The 22,709-nt window shown below is 66.5% G+C and overlaps 1 protein-coding gene across 2 annotated transcripts; it reads right to left on the bottom strand.

Annotated features, from left to right (window-relative positions):
• Nucleotides 1–1,902: 1,902 nt before the first annotated feature.
• On the bottom strand, nt 1,903–21,042 carry ULK1 (unc-51 like autophagy activating kinase 1). Of its 2 annotated transcripts, XM_059676843.1 has the most exons (29): nt 20,639–21,042; nt 20,284–20,376; nt 20,140–20,181; nt 12,796–12,828; nt 12,453–12,489; nt 11,440–11,613; nt 11,274–11,347; nt 10,505–10,606; nt 10,083–10,141; nt 9,903–9,985; nt 9,624–9,674; nt 9,367–9,455; nt 9,067–9,217; nt 8,815–8,875; nt 8,581–8,670; nt 8,067–8,192; nt 7,574–7,722; nt 7,172–7,258; nt 6,588–6,856; nt 5,853–6,046; nt 5,504–5,613; nt 5,260–5,403; nt 4,756–4,949; nt 4,460–4,632; nt 4,261–4,379; nt 3,814–3,971; nt 3,409–3,544; nt 3,273–3,329; nt 1,903–2,162 (listed from the first exon to the last, which is right to left on the bottom strand). In XM_059676843.1, the coding sequence occupies exons 1-28, from the start codon at nt 20,747–20,749 to the stop codon at nt 3,277–3,279; spliced, it is 3,162 nt and encodes a 1,053-aa protein (XP_059532826.1). In that variant the 5' UTR covers nt 20,750–21,042; the 3' UTR covers nt 1,903–2,162; nt 3,273–3,276. The 2 variants fall into 2 exon arrangements, with proteins under 2 accessions (XP_059532826.1, XP_059532825.1); XM_059676842.1 differs by having other exon boundaries at nt 1,903–3,329.
• Between the last annotated feature and the right edge of the window lie 1,667 nt (nt 21,043–22,709).

The following is a 22,709-nucleotide window of genomic DNA, read 5'->3' as shown; positions in this document are numbered from 1 at the left end:
CAGATCCTAAGAGGTCAGATCCAAAGGCCACGTGGCGCGCGATACCGCGTGTGTGAAATGTCCAGAACAGGCCAATCAGAGGCAGAAAGTGGGTTAGGAGGTGCTGCCAACTCCTCCAGCTCAGGAGTCAGACCCAGTGGGAAAGAGCTCACCTGTACCAAAGGACACCCCCCCCACCACCACCACCACCCCGCCCCACACACAGCCCTTCCCTCTGCGGAAGGAAAGAACCGGCTGCCTTTCCTGTCCCCGGGGTGAGGAAAGCCAAGGTCACCTGTGACCCGGTGAGCTCAGGTGCCTGAGCAGCTTTAGGAAGCATCAGGCCACCCTCGCACAGCCCTCCCACCTCCTCCACACAGCACCCACCCTCACACAGAGCCCCATACCCCTGCTCCCTCCTCAACCCCACCAGCTACAATGGGTGATCTTGCATCTCCATTCTATGGAGAGTAAACTGAGACCTAATGTTGGGACAGACAAGCTGGAGGCCACAGCTTGATACAGGGTGGGGGCCCAATCCCAGCCCTCCTGACTGAGGGGCCCTCGAGGGCCTGGCAGCTGTGAGTGTGCCAGGAACCCGCAGGGGACTTCGAGATGGTCCCACATGGTCCATGTACCCCCAGGCCCAGCACTCCTGGGCCCCCGGTCACCATCGGGCTCCTGCACAGGGATGTTTACAGCAACTTCATTCATGATTCCTCCAACTTAGGAGCACCAAGATGTCCTTCAGCAGGTGCACGGGTAACCATTTAGAAAGAGCACTGTCCAGCCAGCCTGGCTCAGTGGTTGAATGTTGACCTATGAACCAGGAGGTCACGCGGTTGGATTTCCAGTCAGGGCACATGCCTTGGGTTGTGGGCTTGATCCCCAGTGGTGGGGGGCGTGCAAGAGGCAGCCAATCAGTGATTCTCTTATCATTGATGTTTCTATCTCTCCCTCTCCCTTCCTCTCTGAAATATATATATATATATATATGTACATGTATATGTATATATATAAATTTAGCAACGAAAGGCCGGGACTGTCTCCATCCCATTGGGCATTTGGTACTCTCACACTAGGAACCCACAGAGCATACAGGCGGGTTCGGGGCTCGGTCCCCACCCCTCGGTCCCACTGGGCTCGGCTTCCTGTCTGGAGAGGAGCCTCGCACTTGAGGAAGCCGCCTGGAGGAGGCCCCACCTTCACTTCCTCCAGTGCTACCTCTCCATGAACTTTCGCTTCATATTGTGGTGAGCCTTTTTGGTCACTGAACTATTTTTAACTTATGTAGTTGAAAAAGATGCAAAGCCTACCACTCCACATTAGAAAGAGGTCCCACCTGATTACAATAAGGCCACAGCCTTGAATAAACATTTCCCCAGGAAGATAGAGCTATGGCCAACGAGCGGTAGGAAGACGCTCGAGGTCACTCATCGCCCAGGAGCGTGCGAGCCTGCATCACAGCGCACGCGAAATCACGCATGGAGGCTGGGGGGGGGCAGCAGGGGGTAAGGACATGTATGTAATACCTCCATCAATAAAGAACAAAAGAATTCAGGCGGACCAGCCCTAGGGAGGATGTGGAGAAATCGGTGGGGACGGAAGTTGCGTGGCTGCCGTGCAGCCTGGCGCTGGTCCTTGTACACGACCTGCATTCCCCTCCTAGGTGAACCCCTGAGGACCCAGAGGCAGGCGTCCCAGGTGAGGAGGTTCCACTGGGACATGGCCAGGGGACACAGCCACGAACCCCAAGCCTTGCCCTGAGGGGTTTGCTCCCCAAGCCTCCTTGCCCTGGAGGTGGCTCCCCGAGCCGAACCTGGCCTGTGTGCAGGGCCAGTCCAAGGTGCTGCAGGACGCTGGCGGGGGAGAGCTGCAACAGGCCTGAAACAGTGACCAAGCAATCATCAGTAACAGCAGCTCAACAATTCCAAAGGTTTATTTCCTTAAACTGATATTACACAATTAAACACAACTGGGGAGGGATCGCACAGATCCCTTCTGAAGTAGACTGAGTCGAGCGCTGTCTCCTGGAGAGCAGGGCCAGCCGGGCACGGACCAGGAGGCACACGGGCACGCATGGTGCCACAAGTGAGGGGCAGGAAGGAGGCCCCTCCCGCAGCGCCCGCCTCCTGGCAGCCCTGGAGTCCAGCCGACCATAAAGCAATAAATAGGAACGTGTCCTGTGCAGCAAGGAAAGAACAGAGTCACAGGGCTTCTTCCAAGTCCAAGAACAGGGCAATTTCAAGTAGTATTGGGAGGAACACCCATAGACCTGCTGGGTCTGTGCTGCAGACCTTAAACCCCTGGCCGAGTGCCGGGACTCGCCCAGGCGTCCCCCGAACTCTGGGGGTGCACTCGAGGGGGCGAGGCAGAGCTGGGCAGCCTGGGGAAGCCCCCTCAGCCCAGGTGGGCCTCCCTGACCCCTCAGATAGCAGCCGGGACCTGGGGAGTGGGGGGGAAGGAGGGAGGGATTTGACATCAAAACCGACTGGGAAAGCCAGATGGGGAGGTTTTTGCACAAAACATCCCCTCTCACCTGCCCATCTCTGTGGCAGGAACCCCACTCCCCTACTGGTGGGACAGCAGGACACCCAGCCACGCAGCGTACTTGCTGCCATGCCCCTCCCACCTTCCAGAACAAAACGTCTAAACACCTATGAGTTTCCTCTTTAAACAAAAAAAGAGCTGCAGAAAAATAAGACACATTTGATGAGTAAAGTGTGAAAGACTGCCACGTCTGCTCTGGTTTAGAAAGCTCGGTGCGTCATACTGTGTGTCCCTAAAAGAACATTTAAATAAGACGCTGTGCCTCCCCGAGGGCGGCCGCACAGCAGGCTATGTATATATGTATATGTATGTATATGTATGTATATGTATGTACACACGCCTCGAGGGCGACCCTGGGCGGCGGTCCTGGGGCCGGGCCTGCATAAAGTGCTCGTGACTCAAAGCTGGGTGGGTCCCGGGAGGGGGGGCCGGGCAGGTGGGAGGCTTTGGCTTAGTGGGCCCTGCTGCTCCTGGGCAGGGCTGCTGGGCCGCCGGGGCCGCCAGGGGACGGGCCTGGGCTGAGGCCTGTGCGGCCCCCGAGTGCCCTACACCCAGTGCCAGCCAGAGCCCGGGAAACAGATGTGGCTGCAGACCCAGCTCCGGACACGGGGCAGGGACCGTCCTTCCCCAGCTCCCGGGAGGAGGACCCAGGCTTCGGGCTTGTCCTTGCGGCCCACCCAGGGACCCGCGGAGAAGGTCGAGCGCTGGGCCCAGCAGGCAGGCTCCAGATCAGGCACACACACCCGGTCAGCAGGGCCCGGTCAGCAGGGCCGAGAGTCTCCGCTCGATGCACAGCTTGCCTGTGGGAGGAGGCCCGTGAGCGCTGCCCCTGCCCCGCCCGCCCCGCCCGCCCCGCCCGCCCGCGGACGCCGCACTCACACTTGGCGATGTTCTCCGCGTCGGCCGGGTCCGACAGCAGCTGCCGCAGCCCCTCCATGAGCAGCAGGGCCTTGTGGTAGCGCTGCACGCAGTCCTCCCGGCGGTGGAACATCTCGTCCAGGGCGGCCGACTGCACCTGCGGGCCGGGGGTCGGGCGTCTCACAGGGGCCCACGTGGCCGGGCAGCCCCAGGGCTCCGGCTGGACCAGCAGCGGCCTCGCCCCCAGAAGGCAGACTCTAACCGCCCAGTCAGCCATCTCAGCAACAGGCACTGCCCACGGGAGCTCGTTGGGCAGACGGACCTGAGGCCTGGGCAGGCCCGGCTGGGGAGCTGAGCTCCGGGAGCGTGTGGCAGGGATGCGCCTCCGCCCGCCCGCCCGCCCGCCCGCCGGCCGCGTGCGCTGACCGTGTGCACCGCGTGGCTGAAGATGAGCTTCTCGGCGGAGACGCTCTGGATGCGGTCCAGCAGCCGCTGCTTGTCCAGGAAGAAGCGCTGCAGCCGCTGGCTCAGGCCTTGGCAGGACAGCACGCTGTCCTTGTACAGCGCGTTCAGCTTCCGCACCGCTGTGGGGGGGCGTCACACACTGCCGGCCGGCTCCCGCTGCCCCCACTGGCCGCTGCTCCCCCTGGTCACCTCCCGCCCTGACCTGCCCGCCTCCCGCTGCCCCCGCTGGCCGCTGCTCCCCTGGTCACCTCCCGCCCTCAGTGTGGCCCACCTGCCCGCTTCCCGCTGCCCCCGCTGGCCACACTGCCCGCCCGACTCCCGCTGCCCCCGCTGGCCGCTGCTCCCCCTGGTCACCTCCCGCCCTGACCTGCCCGACTCCCACGCTCCCCGGCACCTGAGCCCACGCACCCTGCTTCACAGTGGACGACAGGCAGAGCTTGCCCGCCCGGATCTGGTCAATGGCGGTCTGCAGGCCCGCGGACAGCAGCTCGGCCACCTTCAGGTACAGCACCAGCTGCTCTGCGAAGCTGGGGGGCGAAGGCACATCAGGCGGCTGGGGGGACCCGACCCCAGGCCGCCTCCGCGCCAGCCCGCCGGGCACACCCACCCCCACTCGCGGCTCAGCAGGCTGATCTGGTCGGCCACCACGCTCTCCTGCAGCTGGTACTCGGGGCCCCCGGCCGCCTCGCTGGCGCTGCCCTTGAGCGCGGCGATCTCCAGGACGTGCTGGACGAAGACGAGTGTGAAGCGCAGGCCGTGCAGGATCTCCGTGTGCTCTTGCTGGGAGCGGAGCAGAGTGCTGAGCTGGGGGGCCCACGGCAGAGGCCTCTGCTCCGCCCGCCCCTGAGCCACGGCCCCCTCGCCCAGGAGCACGCGCTCGGCCAGCGATGCCCAGCCCCTCACCTCCATGAGCGTCTCCTCGGGGAGGTCAGGGGCCTCGAAGGTCACGGCCCCCTCCAGGTTGGCAGCGACAGGGTCGGCGAAGCCGCAGCAGTGGCCGGGGGCCAGGACCTCCGGGGCGGCCTCGCTACAGGCCCCGGGTGCCAGGTGGCGGGCGGAGGCGGAGCCGGCGGAGCTGAGGGAGCTGGAAGAGCCCACTGTGGGGAGAGGCCCATTCAGGACGGGCTCCCCGCTCCCTGTGAGCCCCTCCGTGACCCCATGACACACCCTCGGGACTGGGGGGCCTCGGTTTACACGCCTGTGCCCTTGAGCGGAGCTCCCAGGGGAGGCCGCCCTCCTGGCCCACCTGCTGCAGGTGGGACGTCAGTGCAGAGGCTGCGTGGCGGTGGCCGGGCCTGTGGGCGGGGCCTGCACTCGCCTGGGGAGCCCCAGCCCGGCCTCCTGCCCACCAGGACGCCATCCAGGGCAGCCGCGTCCTGGCAGCGAGGGGCCCTGCGCCGTCCTCACCTGAGAACATCCGGGTGCGGAGGCCCTGGGGCGGGGTGGCCCCACTGGGGGGCGAGCCCACCGTGAACACCACGGGGGAAGGGCTGCTGGCCCCCCCAGCACGGGCGCCCGGCTGCAGGTTCCCTCCGAAGCCAGCAGAGGGCGCTGTGGGAGGGAGAGGCGCTCAGGGACGTGCCCATGGGGGAGGGGGAGGGGAGGGGGAGGGGGAGGGGGCGCCCCACCCCGCCCTGCGGACACTGCTCACCGATCTCCATGGGCTTCTCCTGCAGGCTGTCGGAGCTGCCCGAGTCGGGGGCCTGTGCCCCGAACGCCGCCTTCAGGAGCAGGTCGGTGAGGCGGCCGGTGCTGAGGGACCTGCCAAAGACATGGGGCAGCGATGAGCCACCCGGGGTCCAGAGGCCGGCACAGCCCCACGGGCCCCGGGCAGGCCGGCCGCCCTGGCTGCCCATAGGCACCACCAGCTGCACAAGCACCGGCCGTGCAGTCCTCCCGCCCACCCCAGCGGCAGCCAGTTACCCTTGAACAGACCAGCAGACCCCAGAGGGACGAAGTGACAGGCATTGGGGGAGGGGGTCCCACTCACACCCCCTCACCTGCCAAAGGGGCCCTTGGTGTCCTCCGCCGGCCGCAGGCCCGGGCCCAGCGGCTGCCCCTGGAAGGGGCCGGCATCCGAGAGGTCGGGCAGCGTGCGGTTCCGCGGAGGCGCCATGACCACGCCCTGCCGCGCCAGGAGGGCCAGCAGGTTCTGGGAGCTGGGCGTCTTGGGGAAGTCGAACGCGGGCATGGCCTAGGAGGGCAGTGGGTGCTGAGGACGCCCACCGGGCCTCCCCACACCGCAGGGGACATCCTGGCAGGTCGGCAAGGTCCACCTGCGTCTGTAGGGCCCAGCCCCGAGCACCAGCCCTCCATGGCCCCACCTTCGTGGCCAACACTGCTCTGTGCTGGACAAAAGTACCACGCACACACACACATACATGCACACACACACATGCACACGCTCATGCACACGCACACTTGGACACGTGGAGACACACACACACACACACACGCCCTACGCCCGAATGGTGACACCAGGGTGGCTGTAGGTTCTGTTTCCATTTCACAGACAGGAAAACTGAGTCCAGGGGACAGACTACATGGTTTCCCATGGCGGCAGCCTGAGCTTCCTGGGCTGACTGCTGGGCCGGGTGGGGCACTTCCTCTGCGAAGGGCCACACAGCAGCTGCCTGGCTTTGTGGACAGGCTCTGCCTCGGGAAGACGGCCACCAGCCAAGACCCGGTACTGACAGGGGACCTTCACCCACTGACTGGGACGCGGGGGCCGTTACCTTGGTGGGGGAGCCCAAGATGGGGGGCAGGGGGTTCCTCTGCAGGAAGTCCGGCAGCTTTGGCGAGCCACGCAGGGGTCGGCAGGACTGGAGCCCGTGGGATGGCTGTGGGGGGCTGGCCTGCGGGTGGCCGAACACAGCCCCCAGCGGGTCGGTGGGGGGCTTGGGCAGCTTGGAGTGGACGAGGTGCAGATCGGACAGGTTGGGGGCGCTGTGCAGGCGGCCGCCCAGCCCCGTGGTGCGTGGCGAGTGCTCGGGCACAGAGGAACCTGGACGAGATGGACAGGCCTGGTCACTGCGGCCTGTGGCTACCCCCTGCCCGGTCCACACTGCCCCCAGGAGCATGGACGGGCACCACGTCTGTTCATCACACCCTTTACCCTCACAGCCAGCCAGGCAGGAGACCGCGGAGGAGCCGAGACACCGGCCGGGTCCCACACATGGAGGCAGCGTGGGAGGGAACCCACTTCCTCCCCTCCTCCTGCTGGTGAGGACGAGGCCCCGGCACAGGAAGGCGGCCCCGCCCAACCGCCCAAAGCAGGAGGAGCTCCTCCCTCCCCCATCCAGGCTCTGGCCACACCTACCTGGACGAGGGGACCTGCCGCCCCGCATCTCGGCTCCCTGTGGGGAGGGCACCCCGCTCCATCCCAGCCGCTCGGGGATGGTGCCGACTTGGAGGGAAGGGGGTGCCAGGGTCAGTGCCAGATGGAGAGGACACACACCCCCATCCCGGCGTGGAGACGCCCAGTCCCTCCCCGTGCGGGGCTGCACCCCCATCCCGGCGTGGAGACGCCCAGTCCCACCCCGTGCAGGGCTGCACCCCCATCCCGCCGTGGAGACGCCCAGTCCCTCCCCGTGCGGGGCTGCACCCCCATCCCGGCGTGGAGACACCCAGTCCCTCCCCGTGCGGGGCTGCACCCCCATCCCGGCGTGGAGACGCCCAGTCCCTCCCCGTGCGGGGCTGCACCCCGGCACACACGGCCCACCTTGTGGAGACGGGGTATAGGGCCGGCCTCCACCCAGGGACAGCTTCCTGGCCAGGGCGGCTCCGTGCTCGGCGTGGGACGGGGGCGACGGGCTGGCCCGAGCAAAGCCCAGGGCGCTGGTGCTGCCCGACCTGCGGACAGCGGAGGACCTGGGGCAGGACCGGAGCCAGGAGTGAGGCCTCGGCCCTGCCGGACTGCTCGGCCCTGGCCCTCCTGGGTGGAGGACAACTACCAGGTGGGGAGCCCAGTGTGCCCCCCATGGAGACCACTAGCCCACAGGGCCTTCTGTGTATTACAAGAAGGTGCCTCGTCTGTTGAAAACAGCCACAACGACACTGGTTTATAAACTCAAGACACTTGGCTGACATCTGCAGACAGCTGTTAGCCTGGAAGGCGGTCTGAGTTACGCCCGCGCAGCCAGCGCACGGTGCGTGTGGGCCCTGCGCCTGGGGCAGTGGGTCCTCCCCAGCCTTGCTGCCCCGCCCGCACGCACCGTGGGGTCTGGAACTGGGTCGGGGACTGCAGGTTCTGCTCAATGCGCTGGTAGTTCTGCACCTGCGTGGGCACGGGGATGGGGACAGACGCCCCGCACCTGCTGCCGGAGAAGGGGCCGGGCCGGCTGCGGGTGACAGACAGGGAGGAGGCGGGGTCACCGGGGAGGGCCACCAGGCTGACCCCAGGCCCAAACTTCCTGCCCATGCCCAGCACTGCCCCGTCGGGGCAGAGGGACGGCTCAAAGCCCACCCTACCCCGCGCCCAGGGCTTCTCGTCAGGACCAGCCGGCCACACATCGCAGGAGGTGGGCGGAGGGCAGGGAGGCTGGGCAGCTCCTGCCGGCCTGGGAGCCCATGCTGCCGGGCCCGGAGGCCCAGGGGTGCTGGTGGCACTGGTCCCCGTGGTCCCTGCAGCGTCCACCCCTGGACACCACGGCCCTCCTACTGGACCACCCGCGAGGACTGGGGAAGCCTGGCTCGGGACCCACTCCAGCCGCCCAGCCGCCTGCTTACCCCGAGGGGCTGGGGGAGCCGCTGCAGGGTGGGGACGGAGACGGGGTCCGGCCGTGGCTCTCCAGGCCAGCGGAGGCCACCAGGGAGCTCCTGGTGGGAACAGAGCAGACAGGCAGCTAGGCGTGTGCAGCCCCTGGCCCCACCCTGGGGTTGCAGAAGACTCGGCCCTCCCCGAATCTCCTGACCCCCACCCGTGAGCCCACACTTCCTCCCGAGAGGTGGCTGGGGGCCTACCCGCTGCACATCAGGCTGTCCGGGGGGGGCTTGCCACCGGCTGCCTCGGCCACCAGGTCACCTGCGGACAGGAGACAGGCAAGGCTGGGCCCAGTCAGGAGTGTCCCCTCCTTCCCAGGCCACCTCGCCATGGGGCCTCCCTGACAGCCCACCCTCGATCCCAGACAGGGGGCTGCAGGCAGGGCTTCGTGGACAAGGCGGGGATGGGTCTGGGCCCACGGGCACCCCCGCCCACACACACCGTGGCCCAACCTGGGAACTGGGCCGGGACCATGACGAAGTCATCGGTGTCACAGGACGAGTCCTTGCTGCTGCCGCCCGAGTCGCGGGAGCCCTGCAGGAAGCCGGCGGCCTCGGCGGGGGAGGTCAGCGTCTTCTGCAGCTGCTGCATGTCGCCCAGGGACTGGGTCAGAGGGAGGCCACTGAGTCCGGCCCAGGCCCAGCCGACACGGGGCTGACGCTCTCCCCCCGGGACCACGCTGCCGCTTCACTTTCTGAGACGCTACACCCAAGGCTGGGCCCGGCCCCCCGGGAACCGCCCAGGGCGCTCACCGGAGGGGAGGCCAGATGTGAGGTCGAGCTGCTGCTGGAGCTGCTGCCGGAGCCGGAGCTCGGGTACGAGGGCACAGGCACGGGCGGGGCTGCGGGGGCAGGTGGTCAGGTCCCTTCCCTGCCCTGCACACACCCCCCAACCTGGTGATGCCCAGCACAGAGGGACCAGGGACTGATGAGGGGGCACCCCCACACCAGCTGCACCCAGGCTGGGGGGTGAGGCCTGGGGTAGAGGCGTGGGACCCTCAGGGACTCACACTTCTTCACTGAAGCGCTGGCGTCAAGGAAAGGGTGACGGAAAAACTCATCTGCAGGAGGGGGCGGGAGAGGGGGAGGGGGAGCGAGACCTCAGGACCCAGCCGGGGTTTCTGGGGTGAAGGACCCCCCAGCCCCCAGCTGGCCTGGCCCAGCGCACAGACAGAGCCCAGGTGGCTCCTGCTTGTCTGGCCCAGGTCCCCACCCGCCTGACCTGGTTTCCCAGCAGAGCTCCCACCCCCACCCGCCCCACGCCCGGAAGAGGGGCCGAGGGCTCGCACCGAAGTCCATGCGGTCCTTGTGGTTGCGCTGCAGCAGGGCCAGCAGGAGCTGCCTCAGGGGGGCCGAGGTCTCCCGGGGGATGCTGGTGGGGCCAGAGGACAGACAGGTCAGCCTGGTGGGGGTCCTCGGGGGCCGGGGCCGGGGCCGGGGCTGGGGCTGGGGCCGGGCCAGGGGCTTACATGGGCACCAGGGTCTTGTTCTTCTCGTAGAAGAGGCGGAGGTCCTGGGGGCTGCTGGCCTGGGGGGGGACGAGGGTGTGAGGGCCCCAGTGGACTGGGCAGCTGCTCCATCCCCCAAGGCACTTGGCCTGGGGCAGGAGCCCTTGCTCACCTCTGGGACGGTCCTGCCCGCCCCCAGCAGGCTGAGAGCAGCCACGGGGCCCCACTGTCTGAAGAGGCAGCCGGCCTTGGGGGACCCCAGGGGCCTGGTGCAATTGGTTGTTTGCTCCTTGAAATTGAGGGGTTGCCCATGCCCCCACCCCTGAGAAGCTGGCCGCCCGGGGGGCAGTGCCCTGTGGGGAAGACCCAGCATGTGCGTGTCCTTCCTTATCCCCCGCGGAGCTCTGCGGAGCGCCAGGCAGCCCTGCGCTGGGCACACTCACCTGGAAGGGCGCCTTCCCCGTCAGGCACTGGTACACGATGGTGCCGATGCTCCACAGGTCCGCCTTCCCATCGTAGTGCTGGGACATGATGACCTCGGGGGCCTGCAGGCGAGAAACTCGGGCTCAGGGCCTCGGCAACAATGGACACTGAGTATGCACTGACCTAGGGTGGTGCCAGCCAATCAGAGCAGACCCCCGCCAGGTGCCAGCCAATCAGAGCAGACATCCGCCAGGTGCCAGCCAATCAGAGCAGACATCCGCCAGGTGCCAGCCAATCAGAGCAGACCCCCGCCAGGTGCCAGCCAATCAGAGCAGACCCCCGCCAGGTGCCAGCCAATCAGAGCAGACACCCGCCAGGTGCCAGCCAATCAGAGCAGACCCCCACCAGGTGCCAGCCAATCAGAGCAGACACCCGCCAGGTGCCAGCCAATCAGAGCAGACCCCCGCCAGGTGCCAGCCAATCAGAGCAGACCCCCCCCGCCAGGTGCCAGCCAATCAGAGCAGACCCCCACCAGGTGCCAGCCAATCAGAGCAGACCCCCGCCAGCTGCCAGCCAATCAGAGCAGACCCCCGCCAGGTGCCAGCCAATCAGAGCAGACCCCCGCCAGGTGCCAGCCAATCAGAGCAGACCCCCGCCAGGTGCCAGCCAATCAGAGCAGACACCCGCCAGGTGCCAGCCAGAAACAACAGGACAGCCATACTGGCCAACCACCCAAGTGAGGCCACAGCACAGCGTGTGAACGGGAGGGCAGCTGTGGCCGCCACCTACCATGTACATGGGGGAGCCGCAGAGCGTGGCCGCCATCATGTTGCTCTGCAGGTACCGGGCGAAGCCGAAGTCGGCTGCAGGAGAGGACAGACGGTGAGCGGGGCAGCCGCAGGGCAGGCAGCCCCTCCTCGCGCCGTGCCCGTGCCCGTGCCCGCTGCCCCCTCACCGATCTTGACGCGGATGTTGTTGGGGTTGGCGCGGCGCCCGCCGGGGTTGGACAGCAGGATGTTCTGCGGCTTCAGGTCGCGGTGGATGATGCCCTTGCTGTGCAGCAGCCGCATGGCGCCCGCGATCTGCTGCAGGAAGAGCCGGATGGTGTCCTCGCTCAGGGTCCGCATGGCTGTGGGGAGACGGGGCTCAGGGCGCAGCTCTCCCGGGGGACGGGGGCCCCACACCCCGCGATGGGACCCGCTGCCTCCGACAGCCCCCGGGGTCTGTGGCCCACCACCCACTCTGCAGGTCCGTGTCCTGGCCACCTGAGGCCACCAGGGCTGCCTGCCCAGCTCTGACCGATCAGTGTCAGCCCGGGGCAGCTCCCTGCTGTCCCCCCACTCCTTCTCAGCGTCCCCTCCCGGCAAGCCTCCGGCCTGCAGCTCGGCACTGAGCCCTGAGGCTGGGCTCTCAAGGACCCAGGGGCTGAACTGATGGGGGGAGGAGTGGGTACAGAGACTGACCCGCCTGCGGCACAGCCCGGGGAGCCCTGCCCCTTATGGGGAGCAGGCACCCGGCAGAGCAGCCAGCCAGGTACCCGGGGGCCCTGCCCCTTATGGGGAGCAGGCACCCGGCAGAGCAGCCAGCCAGGTACCCGGGGGCCCTGCCCCTTATGGGGAGCAGGCACCCGGCAGAGCAGCCAGCCAGGTACCCGGGGGCCCTGCCCCTTATGGGGAGCAGGCACCCGGCAGAGCAGCCAGCCAGGTACCCGGGGGCCCTGCCCCTTATGGGGAGCAGGCACCCGGCAGAGCAGCCAACCAGGTACCCGGGGGCCCTGTAGGCCTGGGGGCCACTCAGAGGGCCCCGATCAACAGGAGCAAAGGGCTGTCCCTGAAGGCTCCAGTCCCCCTCCCCCCATCCCAGCAGGTGCGGAAGGAGGGGGGGACCGGCTGTCACCATCGGGCCCACCTCGGAGGCTGGGTCAGGGTGGGCCTGGGCACGCAGCCCATGGCCACAGGTGCCACTCACTGTGCAGGTAGTCGGCCAGGTCCCCGCCGTTGCAGTACTGCAAAAGACCAGCCACACGCCTGTCAGCACCGGGCACCCCTCCAGCCCTGCCCGGTCTCCCCACCGCCCTCCGCCTGCCCCTCGGTGCTGCCCCTCCTCCCTGGGCAGGCGTCCCCACAATCCACGCTTGATGAGGTCAACAGGGGTGCTCCCCACCCCTCAGGCACCTGCCGTGGCTACTGGGTGGGGTGCCCTAAGCCCACGGACACAGGACACAGGAAGCCTGCCCCGCCCAGGTGACAAGGGGTCCAAGAGCTGGGAGGGCCGGGCCCCCTGTCCGACAGCCAGGCCTGCAGGGACTCACCTCCATGACCAGGTAGACGGAATTGGCCATTTCCTGCGGGACAGAGAAGAGGCGTGAGAGGAAGGAGAGCACTTCTGGCCCCGTTATGGCAGCCCTCGGGGAGCTTGTCTCAGCCGTGTGGCCTGGGCACTGGGCCCCCTGCACACACCACCTGGGCCCCAGGCAGGAGCCGCCAGTGAGCGTGGGCGCCAGCTGCCGGGTGCCTGCGTGCCAGGCTTAGTCAGCTGGCTAGTGGCAGGGAGACAGGACGTCGGAGAGCCAAGTGGGCTCTGGGGTTTTGGTTTTGAGGTCATGTCCTTGAGTGGCAGGAGCAGGAGCCAATCAGAACATTCATTTGCCAAGTCTGGGGCAGGGGCTAAGGTCCCAGGAGAGGTGTCAGAGTGGGGTGTGGACCCCATCTCCCTGTGCAGCCCTCAGCTGCCCAGTCAGACCAAGCCTGAGGCTTGGTCAGGGCTCAGCTTGCTGCTCTGAGTGATGCATCCTGGCTGGGGGACCCACTCAGGGGGAGCCCCAGGCCACCCCTGGGAAGGGACATGGCCCTCAGGTGCGGAAACTGCTGGGATCCGGGATCCGGAATCAAAGAGCCACGGCCAGGCCAGCTTCCGGCTCGGCCCCGGCCCCGTGGCTCCGGCGTGCACCACTCAGTCCACCCAGATGGAGAAGCCCTGTGCCAGGCCGGCATGCAGACCCCGCCCCCCCCAACACACACACACACACACACACACACACACACACACACACACACACGGTCGTCTGCCTGAGGCTTCCCCAGGCGCAGGCCCTTCCTCCTGAGGCCGGAGCCCCAGTCACAGAGCAGGAGACCTCTGCTCGCCAGCTCACAGCCCCCGGCTCTTCCCCAGGTGGGGTCGCCCCAACTGAGGGGCTCCGCCCGCAGGAACAGGCCCCCAAACCCCGTCAGCACCAGCACTGCTGGGCCTGGGGACAGGAGGGCCCCTCCCCGCCCCCAGCACCCAGGGTGAGGGGAGCCCCAAAGCGCTCGAGCATGGGCCCTGGGGAGGGAAGAGGGGAAGACCGGTGCCCACAGTGGGCTCAGCGTCCACCTGCTCAGGCCCAGGGAGGCCCCTGCTCCCACCGCGCAGGACGAAGGACCCTCTCAGCACCCCCGCCCAGGAGGCAAGGGGCAGGGACACAGCCCCAGTGACTGTGCATGTTCAATGTCAGCCCCCACCCCATGCCCCAGAGGCTGCGTCCAGGGTGGAGACACCCCGGGAGCAGGTGAGACATGGGGTGAGCTCTCAGGGCGTGAGAGCTCCTGGGGCCGGGCTGGGCACCCCTGGGACGGGCAGGCCGGCTCCAGCATGCCCACCTGGCATTAGTTCGCAGACCCTTCGCGTGGGGCGTGTCCCAGCAGGGACGCAGAGGCCTGAGGGTGGCTGTCCACCGAGCAGCCTCAGCCCCGCCCGCCCGCAGGCCGGCTGAGGCGGGGAGATAACGCGGGGCAGGTGCAGAGAGGCCTCAGGAGGCGGGCCCGGCGACAGGAGCAGGGTCAGAGGTGGTCACAGGGAGGCAGAGGGAGGTGCTGGCAGAGGACCCAGCCGAGGGCGGAAGAGGTGCCCGGGATGAGGACCCAGAAATAACCAGGGTTTGGAACACCCAGGCCACCTGCTCCCTCGCCCTCGCCTGCCCTCACCTTGACCACGGCCCCTCCCGTGGGTGCTGAGCGTGCTCCCCAATCCCCCTCCAGTAGGAGCTCTGGGCGGTGAGTGTTCTCCTCTCAAGAGGCCCGGGGAGATGAGCTGGGCCTGGGCCACACGCCCGAGGACAGCAGTGGGCAGGCCGGGCTCCGCCAGCTCTCGCCTGTCTTCCCGACAGCTGGCTCCCCAGGAAAGCCCCAAACTCACCCAGCAAGCCAGGACGGGCAGGGACAGACAGAGCGACGAGGGCAGGGGTGGGCGAGAGGCCGGCAAGCACAGCGTCCACCCCGTGGAGCGCCCCCCCCCCAGGAGCTGTCCACCAGGACGGGCAGAGATGCCCACACCACTGAGGACTGCCAGTGGGAGGTGCCCACCACGGCCTCCAAATCCAGGGGCACCCCCAACCCAGCACAGCCTGCCCCAGAGAGGGGGTCCCCGAGGTAGTGACAAGAACCCATGGGCTCCCCACACAGGGCTCCCCCATCCCCACACCCCGCCAGGCCAGCTCCCAACACCCGCCCACCGGCCGCTGGCGCCCTGCCCTGCCCCAGCCCTCGCCCCTCCTTGCAGAGGTCACCACTCATCACCCCAGGAAGCCCCTCAGCCAGAGGTTCTTGGCCACACGGGGCTGTAGGGGGTCCAAGCTCCTCTCCCCCCTCTGGTCTGTCCCTCAGGCAGTGGGGGGGGGGTGTTAATTCCCCAGGAACCTCGGACACCCCCGCTCTGGGCTCAGCAGGACCTCTGGGGTGTGGGGGTCAGAGTCCTCAGAAGCAAGAGGACACATTCGGGCCTGGGGGACGCCTGGGAGAGAGGCAGCCGGGGACATGTCCCTTCCGAGGGGCCGCCTCCCATGTGACCAGGGCCCTGGGAGGGGCAGGTGCTGACTCCACCAGCCCTGGAGCCCAGGCCTCGCAGATAAGATGAGGACACGCCGGCCACTGCAGTCTGTCCTCCCCTGACCCCCCTCCCCTGACTCCCCTCCTGTCCCCCCCCGCCCCCGCCAACACCAAGCCAGGGCGGCAGAAGGCGAGGCCTCAGGCGGCGTCCCCGGCTGGCAGGCGCTTCATGCCCGGGCCCCTGCCGGGCGCTGGCACCCACCCACCTGGGGCCATGCAGTCACTGTCCGGTGCTGGTCCCCCCGGAGGGAGAGGTCAGCACGGCCCTGTGGCCACAGCCCTGCCCTACTGGCTGCCACCCAGAAACGGGACTGGCCTCAGGCTCACCTCCACCCCCGGGCCAGCCCCTTGGGACTCAGTGCAGACGCCTGAAGGACCAGGCTTCTTCCTGCCGCTCCCACGGACTGCCGGGTCCTGGGGGGGCCCACCCGGGAGAGGGCCCACCCCGGGGGCAGGCGCGCTGGCCCTCCTGTGGCCGGTTCTCGTCACATTAGTCAGGTGAACACGAAGGTGGCCAAGTCCTGGGCCCACCAGACCCTGGGAAACCCCGGCCCCGCCCTCAGCGCCGTGGTCAGCGCCCCCACAGCCTTCGGCCCTCGAACGGGCAGTGCAACCGCGCAGCAGGTTTCGGGGAGAAAACAGGCAGAGAGAGGCCCTGAGACTCTGCCCTGCGCAGCCAAGGACGCCAGGCCTTCGAGGGACCAAGGGGAGCCCTGGCCGGGCCTCCCGGGGGGTTAGAGCGACGTCCCAAAAACCCCAGGCTGCGGTTCGATCCCCGGTCGGGCACGTGCAGAAACCAGCCAGCGGGCGCATGAGCAAGTGGGGCGACAACTCCATGCCTTTCTCTCCCGTCCTCTCTCCAAGTTCCACTAAAACCTGCACCGAGACCCTCCCTCCACCTGGGCCCTGGCCTCGGATATGCAGGAGGCTGACTGGCCCAGGCACTAAGGTGCTCTGCTTAACAGGCTCCCAGCTGCCCCTCGGCCAGCCCGTCTGCGGAACCAGGACTGGCCTGGTGGGCGGACAGGTGCTGACCTAGTTAGCGCCTCGCAGCTGGCATCCTGGCTCCAGAAGGTGGCAGAGGGCACGGGTGGTGGGACGAGCTGCTCCTGGCCACCCCACAGCTCCCCTGGGAAGAGATGCTGGCCCACCCCAAGGAAGGGCACCGCCTCCTCCCAGAAGCCCCCTTCAGCTGTGCCAGGGGCTCCCAGGGGCTGGCAGCCTGGCCTGCCCCCTCCAGCCCGTCTCCCCACACCCGGGCCGCCCGATTGGGAAAAATAGGCACCACTTTCATGGGGGTTTGGGAGGGACGGAGGCATGAGCTGGTGGGACCACTTGGAAGAGTCTACTCTTCCCGTGAGACCCCGAAGCCAAGCTGCACCCCAGCAACACCGTGGATTTCCTGCAGGGGCTCTGTCCCGGGCACCACGGGGCATCCACAACCCGCTCCCCGGGGGACGCTGAGGGCGACACGCTCCCCGGGGGACGCTGAGGGCAACACGCTCCCCGGGGGACGCTGAGGGTGACCGCAGTGGGCGCCCAGGGCGCTGGCGTGATGGACGGACGAGTGGGGAGCAGGTGCCCACAAAGGTCAGGGCCACGCTCCTGGGGACCAACCAGGCCACCCCTCGACCCTCAGTGGAAGGCCAGGGACCCCAGCCACCGCCCCACAGGTCTGGGCCTGAAGCACACAGTCCAAGGGGCCACCTCCAGGCCCTCACATCGGCCGGACACACACTCCTCTTCCGTGAGGCCAACAGCACGCCCCCCCAGCACAGACAAAAACTACCTTGGGGTGGGGTGGGGTACCTGCCACCTGTGACCAAAGGGCTTTTACTATATAAAGAGCTCCCGCGAGTCACTAACACTCACAGCGCGGTCGCACAGCGGCGCGGGTCTCAGCACTGGGCACTGACTCAGGCTGTCACCGCCGCCACCTACAAGGTGGGCGTCTACTCAGCGTCTACACTTCACAGGTGACACTGCGGCACCAGGAGGCTGAGCAGCCGCCCAGGTCACACAGGCCCATCGGTCAGGAGGTGCAGTGTGGCTCGGGGCCATGCAGCCAGCCTCGGTAAGAGAGACGGAGGGGGCCCGGCCAGTGTGGCTCAGTGGATAGAGCATCGGCCTGCAGACTGAGGGGTCCCGGGTTCGATTCCCGTTCAGGGCACATGGCTGGGTTGTGGGCTCGATCCCCAGCAGGGGGTGTGCAGGAAGCGGCCGATCCATGATTCTCTCTCATCATTGATGTTTCTCTCTCTCCCTCTCCCTTCCTCTCTAAAATCAATAAAAATGTATTTTTGAAACAAACGCAGGGGTAGCCCCAATATTCATGGGCGCAGGGAGAGATGCTGGGGCCTCACTCACAGTAAATGAAAACAAAGCCTTAAGAGGCGCCATCTTCCGCCCAGCCGGCGTGGCTCGGTGGCTGAGCGTCGGCCTATGAACCAGGAGGTCATGGTCTGGTTCCTGGTCAGGGCACACGCCCGGGTTGCCGGCTGTGCGGGAGGCAGCCTATCAATGATCCTCTTTCATCGTTGATGTTTCTGTCTCTCTCTCCCTCTCCCTTCCTCTCTGAAATCAATAAAAAAATTTATTTTTAAAAGCGAGATGCCATTTCCCACCTCTGGGACGGGCCGAGAGGAATGTCTGTAACGGAGCTGGCAGGGACGAGAGGAGACAGGCCCTCCCGCACGCGGGCAGTGCTGCTGCCTGTCCAAGGTCTGGCCTCTGTGGACCACAATTTGGCCACTGTCCTGAGCTAAAAGCGCGCATCCCTCTTCCCCGGGCAATCGACTTCTAGGAATCCACCCTACAGGCGCACACACGGCAGAGGCGAGCGCAGGTGGTCATTCCCACACTGCGGACGTGCCGGGACCACCTCACATCCCATTCCTGGGAGGAGGGGGTGTCACTGATCACAGAAGGGTTGAAATGGTTGTGTGGAGTGCCAGGCGCCCTCTCCAAGAGGCAGAGGGAGGTGGAGGGGTGGTGGGGAAGGGGCAGGCGAGCATGCCCGCCGTGCCAGCGCCACCTTGCCGACACCCAGACACGGCGCACAGGGTGTGGTCCCTCTGGGGGAGGGGGGCTCCATCAGGGCGGGGACAGGGTCCCTCTGGGGGAGGGGGGCTCCATCAGGGCGGGGACAGGGTCCCTCTGGGGGAGGGGGGCTCCATCAGGGCGGGGACAGGGAGTTACCTTTTCCCACATCCCGTTTTGTACTGTTTTGTTTTTTTTAAAAAGTAACTTTGGGAAAAAAAAATAACTTTGTTGATTTCAGAGAGGAAGGGAGAGGGACAGAGAGATAGAAACATCGATGATGAGAGAGAATCATGGACCGGCTGCCTCCTCCACACCCCCCACTGGGGATGGAGCCCGCAATCCTGGCACGAGCCCCGACTGGGAATCGAACCCGAGACCTCCTGCTGGATGGGATGACGCTCAATCAACTGAGCCACACCAGCCGGGCTTAACCTATTTTTCAAAGACCTTCCCCTCCCCCGGGTCCCAGACAGGAGTCTAAGGACCCGGGGAACCACCCCACACCCCACATCCCACACCCCACACACACCCCCAGAGGGAGAGCACAAGCCTCACAGAGGCGGGGGGGGGGGGGGGGGAGCGGTGCCGGCCTCCAAGCACCTCCTCTGTGGGGGAAGCCAAGCAGCCACCCCTGGAGGAAGTGGCACTGCCCACAACCAGGTGTGCGGCCAGCGGGATGGGGAAGGGGGAGGGGGACCGTCTAGGAGGAGGACAGGGAAGAGGAGGAGGGAAGGGGCCGCCCTCTGGGCCCCAGGACACAGTGTCTCCGTGTGGGCTGCCAGGCACCCTCCGTCACCCTGGACCGGAGCCCTCCCCGTGTCGCCTCATACTGTGCCGCGGCCCCCAAGGCCACGGCCCGGCTCCGAAGGGGGAGGAGAGAACGGGGAAGGGGGGAGGAGGCCACCCAAACACAGACAGCCCGCCCGGCCCAGAGCGTCCCCTCCGCCAGGGGCTGGTCCCGTGGCCTCAGTAAACAGGTTTCAAAACCATTAGTCAGCACTTTGGCCTGCAGATCAGCCGCCTCAGGTTCCCACGTCCCCAAGCTAAGCATCTGGGGTCCTGGACCCCTGCTGAGCCCCCCACCACCCCACCACCAGGCCCTGGGGACAGTGGGGGAACCTGACTGTGGCCTCCGGGGCCAGCCAGGCCTGAGGTGGCCTCATCCCACAGGCGACCGCCTCCCTCCTACCCCGGTGGCCGGCCCCCCGCTGCCAGCAAGTCGGAATCTCCGGTGGCCCCTCCCCTCCTCCCCCCTCTGACGCAGAGACAGACTGGCCAATGCCAGGCCCTGGAGCAATGTCAACAAACAATGGGCCTGCCCAGACAGGTGGGCCCGGCCGGCCGGATTACTGGGGACTGGGCCACTGACAGGACTCCAGGTCAGGGCCACCAGGTCAGACCTGAGCGCCAAGCAGTAACCAGGCCTCCCTGAGCCGCGGGGCAGCCGGGATCCACCGCTGGGGCCGGGACCCGGCAGCCCTTCCCGGGTCCAGCAGCCTGGAAGGTGGGCACTCTCCCAGCGCGGCCAGAGGGAGCCGGGGCGACCCCACCGTCTCCAGGTTCCCGGCGGGCCAGATGGGGAGGCCCAGCTCCTTCCCCCCAAAACACAAGTCGCCGGCCTGGAACCCCCCAGCACCGGCCAGGTCTCCGGGGCTTGGCTGGCCTGGGCCCCCGGCCCCCAGGCCCCCAGCCCCCCAGGGACCCCTCCCCGCCAGGACCCCACGACAGCGAGACCACAGCTCGGTTCTTACCTGGAAGTCGTACAAAGCCACGATGTTTTCATGTTTCAATTCCTAGGACAGAAACCCAAGTTTCCGGTGAGCGGCTGGCGGGGCTCCCCCACCGCCTCACCCCTCCACCGCCCCCCATCCTGCCCCCCGGGGCCCCCCCCTCACCTTGAGGATCTTGATCTCCTTCCCCAGCAGCGTCTGGGACTTGGCCAGGTTCTTCTTGTTAATGCACTTGACCGCGACCTCCAGGTCGTGCTTCTGAAAACCCAAAGGGCTGTGTTCAGTCCGGGGGCCAGGAGCCCCCTGAGGCAGCCCCTGTCCCGGGCAGCCCTGGCGGGAGGGCAGTTAGGGGCGCCCGGCAGTGAGGGTGCCCAGGCCTGGAGTGGATATGAGGGGTCCCGGGGGAAGGGGAGATGTGTGGCTCCCCGGGAGTGAAGGGGTCCCCGGAACTGGGGGTGAAGGGGTTCCCGGGAACTGGGGGTGACGGGGCCCCGGGCCTGGACCCGCCGCCCTAAATCACCTCCCGGTGGCGCCCCTTGAAGACCACCGCGAAGGCGCCGTGCCCGATCAGGTCCTTGCGCGAGAACTCGAACTTGCCCACGGTCTCCAGGCCGCCGCGGCCGGGCTCCATGGCGCGGGCCGGGGCGGCGGGCGGGCCGGGCGGGCCGGGCTCAGGCGGCGCGGGCCGGGGGCAGCGGGCGGGGGGCGCGCGCCATCGGGCAGGCCAGGGCCGCTCCCAACCCGGCCGCGGATCGAGTCCCACTCCTAGCCGACCCGGTTCCGACTCGGTCTCCGATACGGTTCCGACTGGGGCGACGACCCGGTTCGGACAGGGGTTCCGACTCCGGCTGGGGCCCCGGCGGGGAAACAAAAGAGCCGCGGCCGCAGGGCCCCAGAGCCCGAGACGCCCGCGCACGCGCACTGAGCGCCGAGGGAGGTGGGGCGCGATGGGGGTGGGGCGGGGCCTGGGGGCGGGGCCTTGGCCGGCGGGGCGGGGTCTTGAGGGCGGGGCCTGGCGAGCGGCCGTGCGCTTAGTGGGTGGCAGGGCTGGAGGTGGGGCGGGGCCTGGTTCGACGGGGCGGGGCGGGCTGGAGGGGCGCTGGGCTGGCACCGGGTCAGGCCCTGGCGGGGGCGGGGCCTAGTCGGGGAGGGGGCGGGGCCTGCGGGAGCGGGGACTGGTGAGGGCGGGGCCAGCCGCGGCCCGGCCCGGGTGGAAGTGGCGTGCTAGGCCCTGTGTCCCTTGAAGGCTGCAGGTTTGCCACCATAATACCTGGGACTTGGCACGTGTGCCCAGGCTGGGGAGCGGGTAGGAGACATTCTTAGGGACAGAGCAGCTGTGCTAGAAGGTTATGCCTTTAAAACTGCGTCCTACAGCAACAGATTGCCGGCCAAATGGCACCCAAGCCAAGGAGACGGCCCACCAATCCCTCCAAGAGGAGAGGTTTTAGGGGAATCCCCGTGCATCCTCTCTGTGGAATGACACGCGGCAGATCCTTACTGTGCAGAGTTGGAGAAGGGTGTGCTCAGAGGGGAAGCTCCCAAGTTTATAATTAAGTGAAAGCAAGATGCCCAGCCGTGAGCTGGGCTACTACTGGCACTGAGAAAGTCACGCAATCACCGGCAACAGTGTGGCGGTTGCCAGAGGGGGGGGTAGGAGAGGGTAAAGGGGGTGAATGACGGTGGAAGGAGGCTTGACGTGGGTGGTGGACACACAGTTCAATGCACCGATGATGCATTACGGAATTGTGCACATGGAACCTGTATGATCCTGCTAAGCACTGTCATCCCAATAAACTCAATAAAAAATACATTAAAAATAATTTTTAAAAAGAATTTAAGAAAAGAAAGACACTGGAGGGGGATGGAGCATCCGCTCACGTGCTTATGGGCCGTTGGTGAGTCTGCTTTGAAAACGTCGATTCAAGTCCTTTGACCAGTTTTGAATCGGGTGGAGGTGTCGTTCTTTTTTTTTTTGTTTTTAATATATATATTTTTTAATATATTTTATTGATTTTTTACAGAGAGGAAGGGAGAGAGATAGAGAGATAGAAACATCGATCAGCTGCCTCATGCACACCCCCTACTGGGGATGTGCCCGCAACCCAGGTACATGCCCTTGACCGGAATCGAACCTGGGACCTTTCAGTCCGCAGGTCGACGCTCTATCCACTGAGCCAAACCGGTTTCGGCTGTTTTTAATATATTTTATTGATATTTTTACAGAGAGGAAGGGAGAGGGATAGAGAGTTAGAAACATCGATGAGAGAGAAACATCAATCAGCCGCCTCCTGCACACCCCCTACTGGGGGTGCGCCCGCAACCAGGGTACATGCCCTTGACCGGAATTGAACCCGGGACCCTTGAGTCCGCAGGCCGACACTCTATCCATTGAGCCAAACCGGTTAGGGCAGGTGTAGCTCTTTCTATATCCTGGATATTCACTGCCTGTTTTAGTAAATAAAGTTTCATTGAAACCCAGCCATGCCCACTCCCTATGGGTCCTCTGTGGTTGCTTTCCAGCCACACCTGTGAGCAGCGACCACGGCGGTGGCTGCATGGCCTGCGAAGTCCTGTTTGCAGTCTGGCCCTTT

The sequence above is a fragment of the Myotis daubentonii genome, chromosome 19 (genome assembly GCF_963259705.1).
Source record: "Myotis daubentonii chromosome 19, mMyoDau2.1, whole genome shotgun sequence".
Taxonomy (NCBI): Eukaryota; Metazoa; Chordata; class Mammalia; order Chiroptera; family Vespertilionidae; genus Myotis; species Myotis daubentonii.
This window is presented reverse-complemented; position numbering and strand designations above follow the sequence as displayed.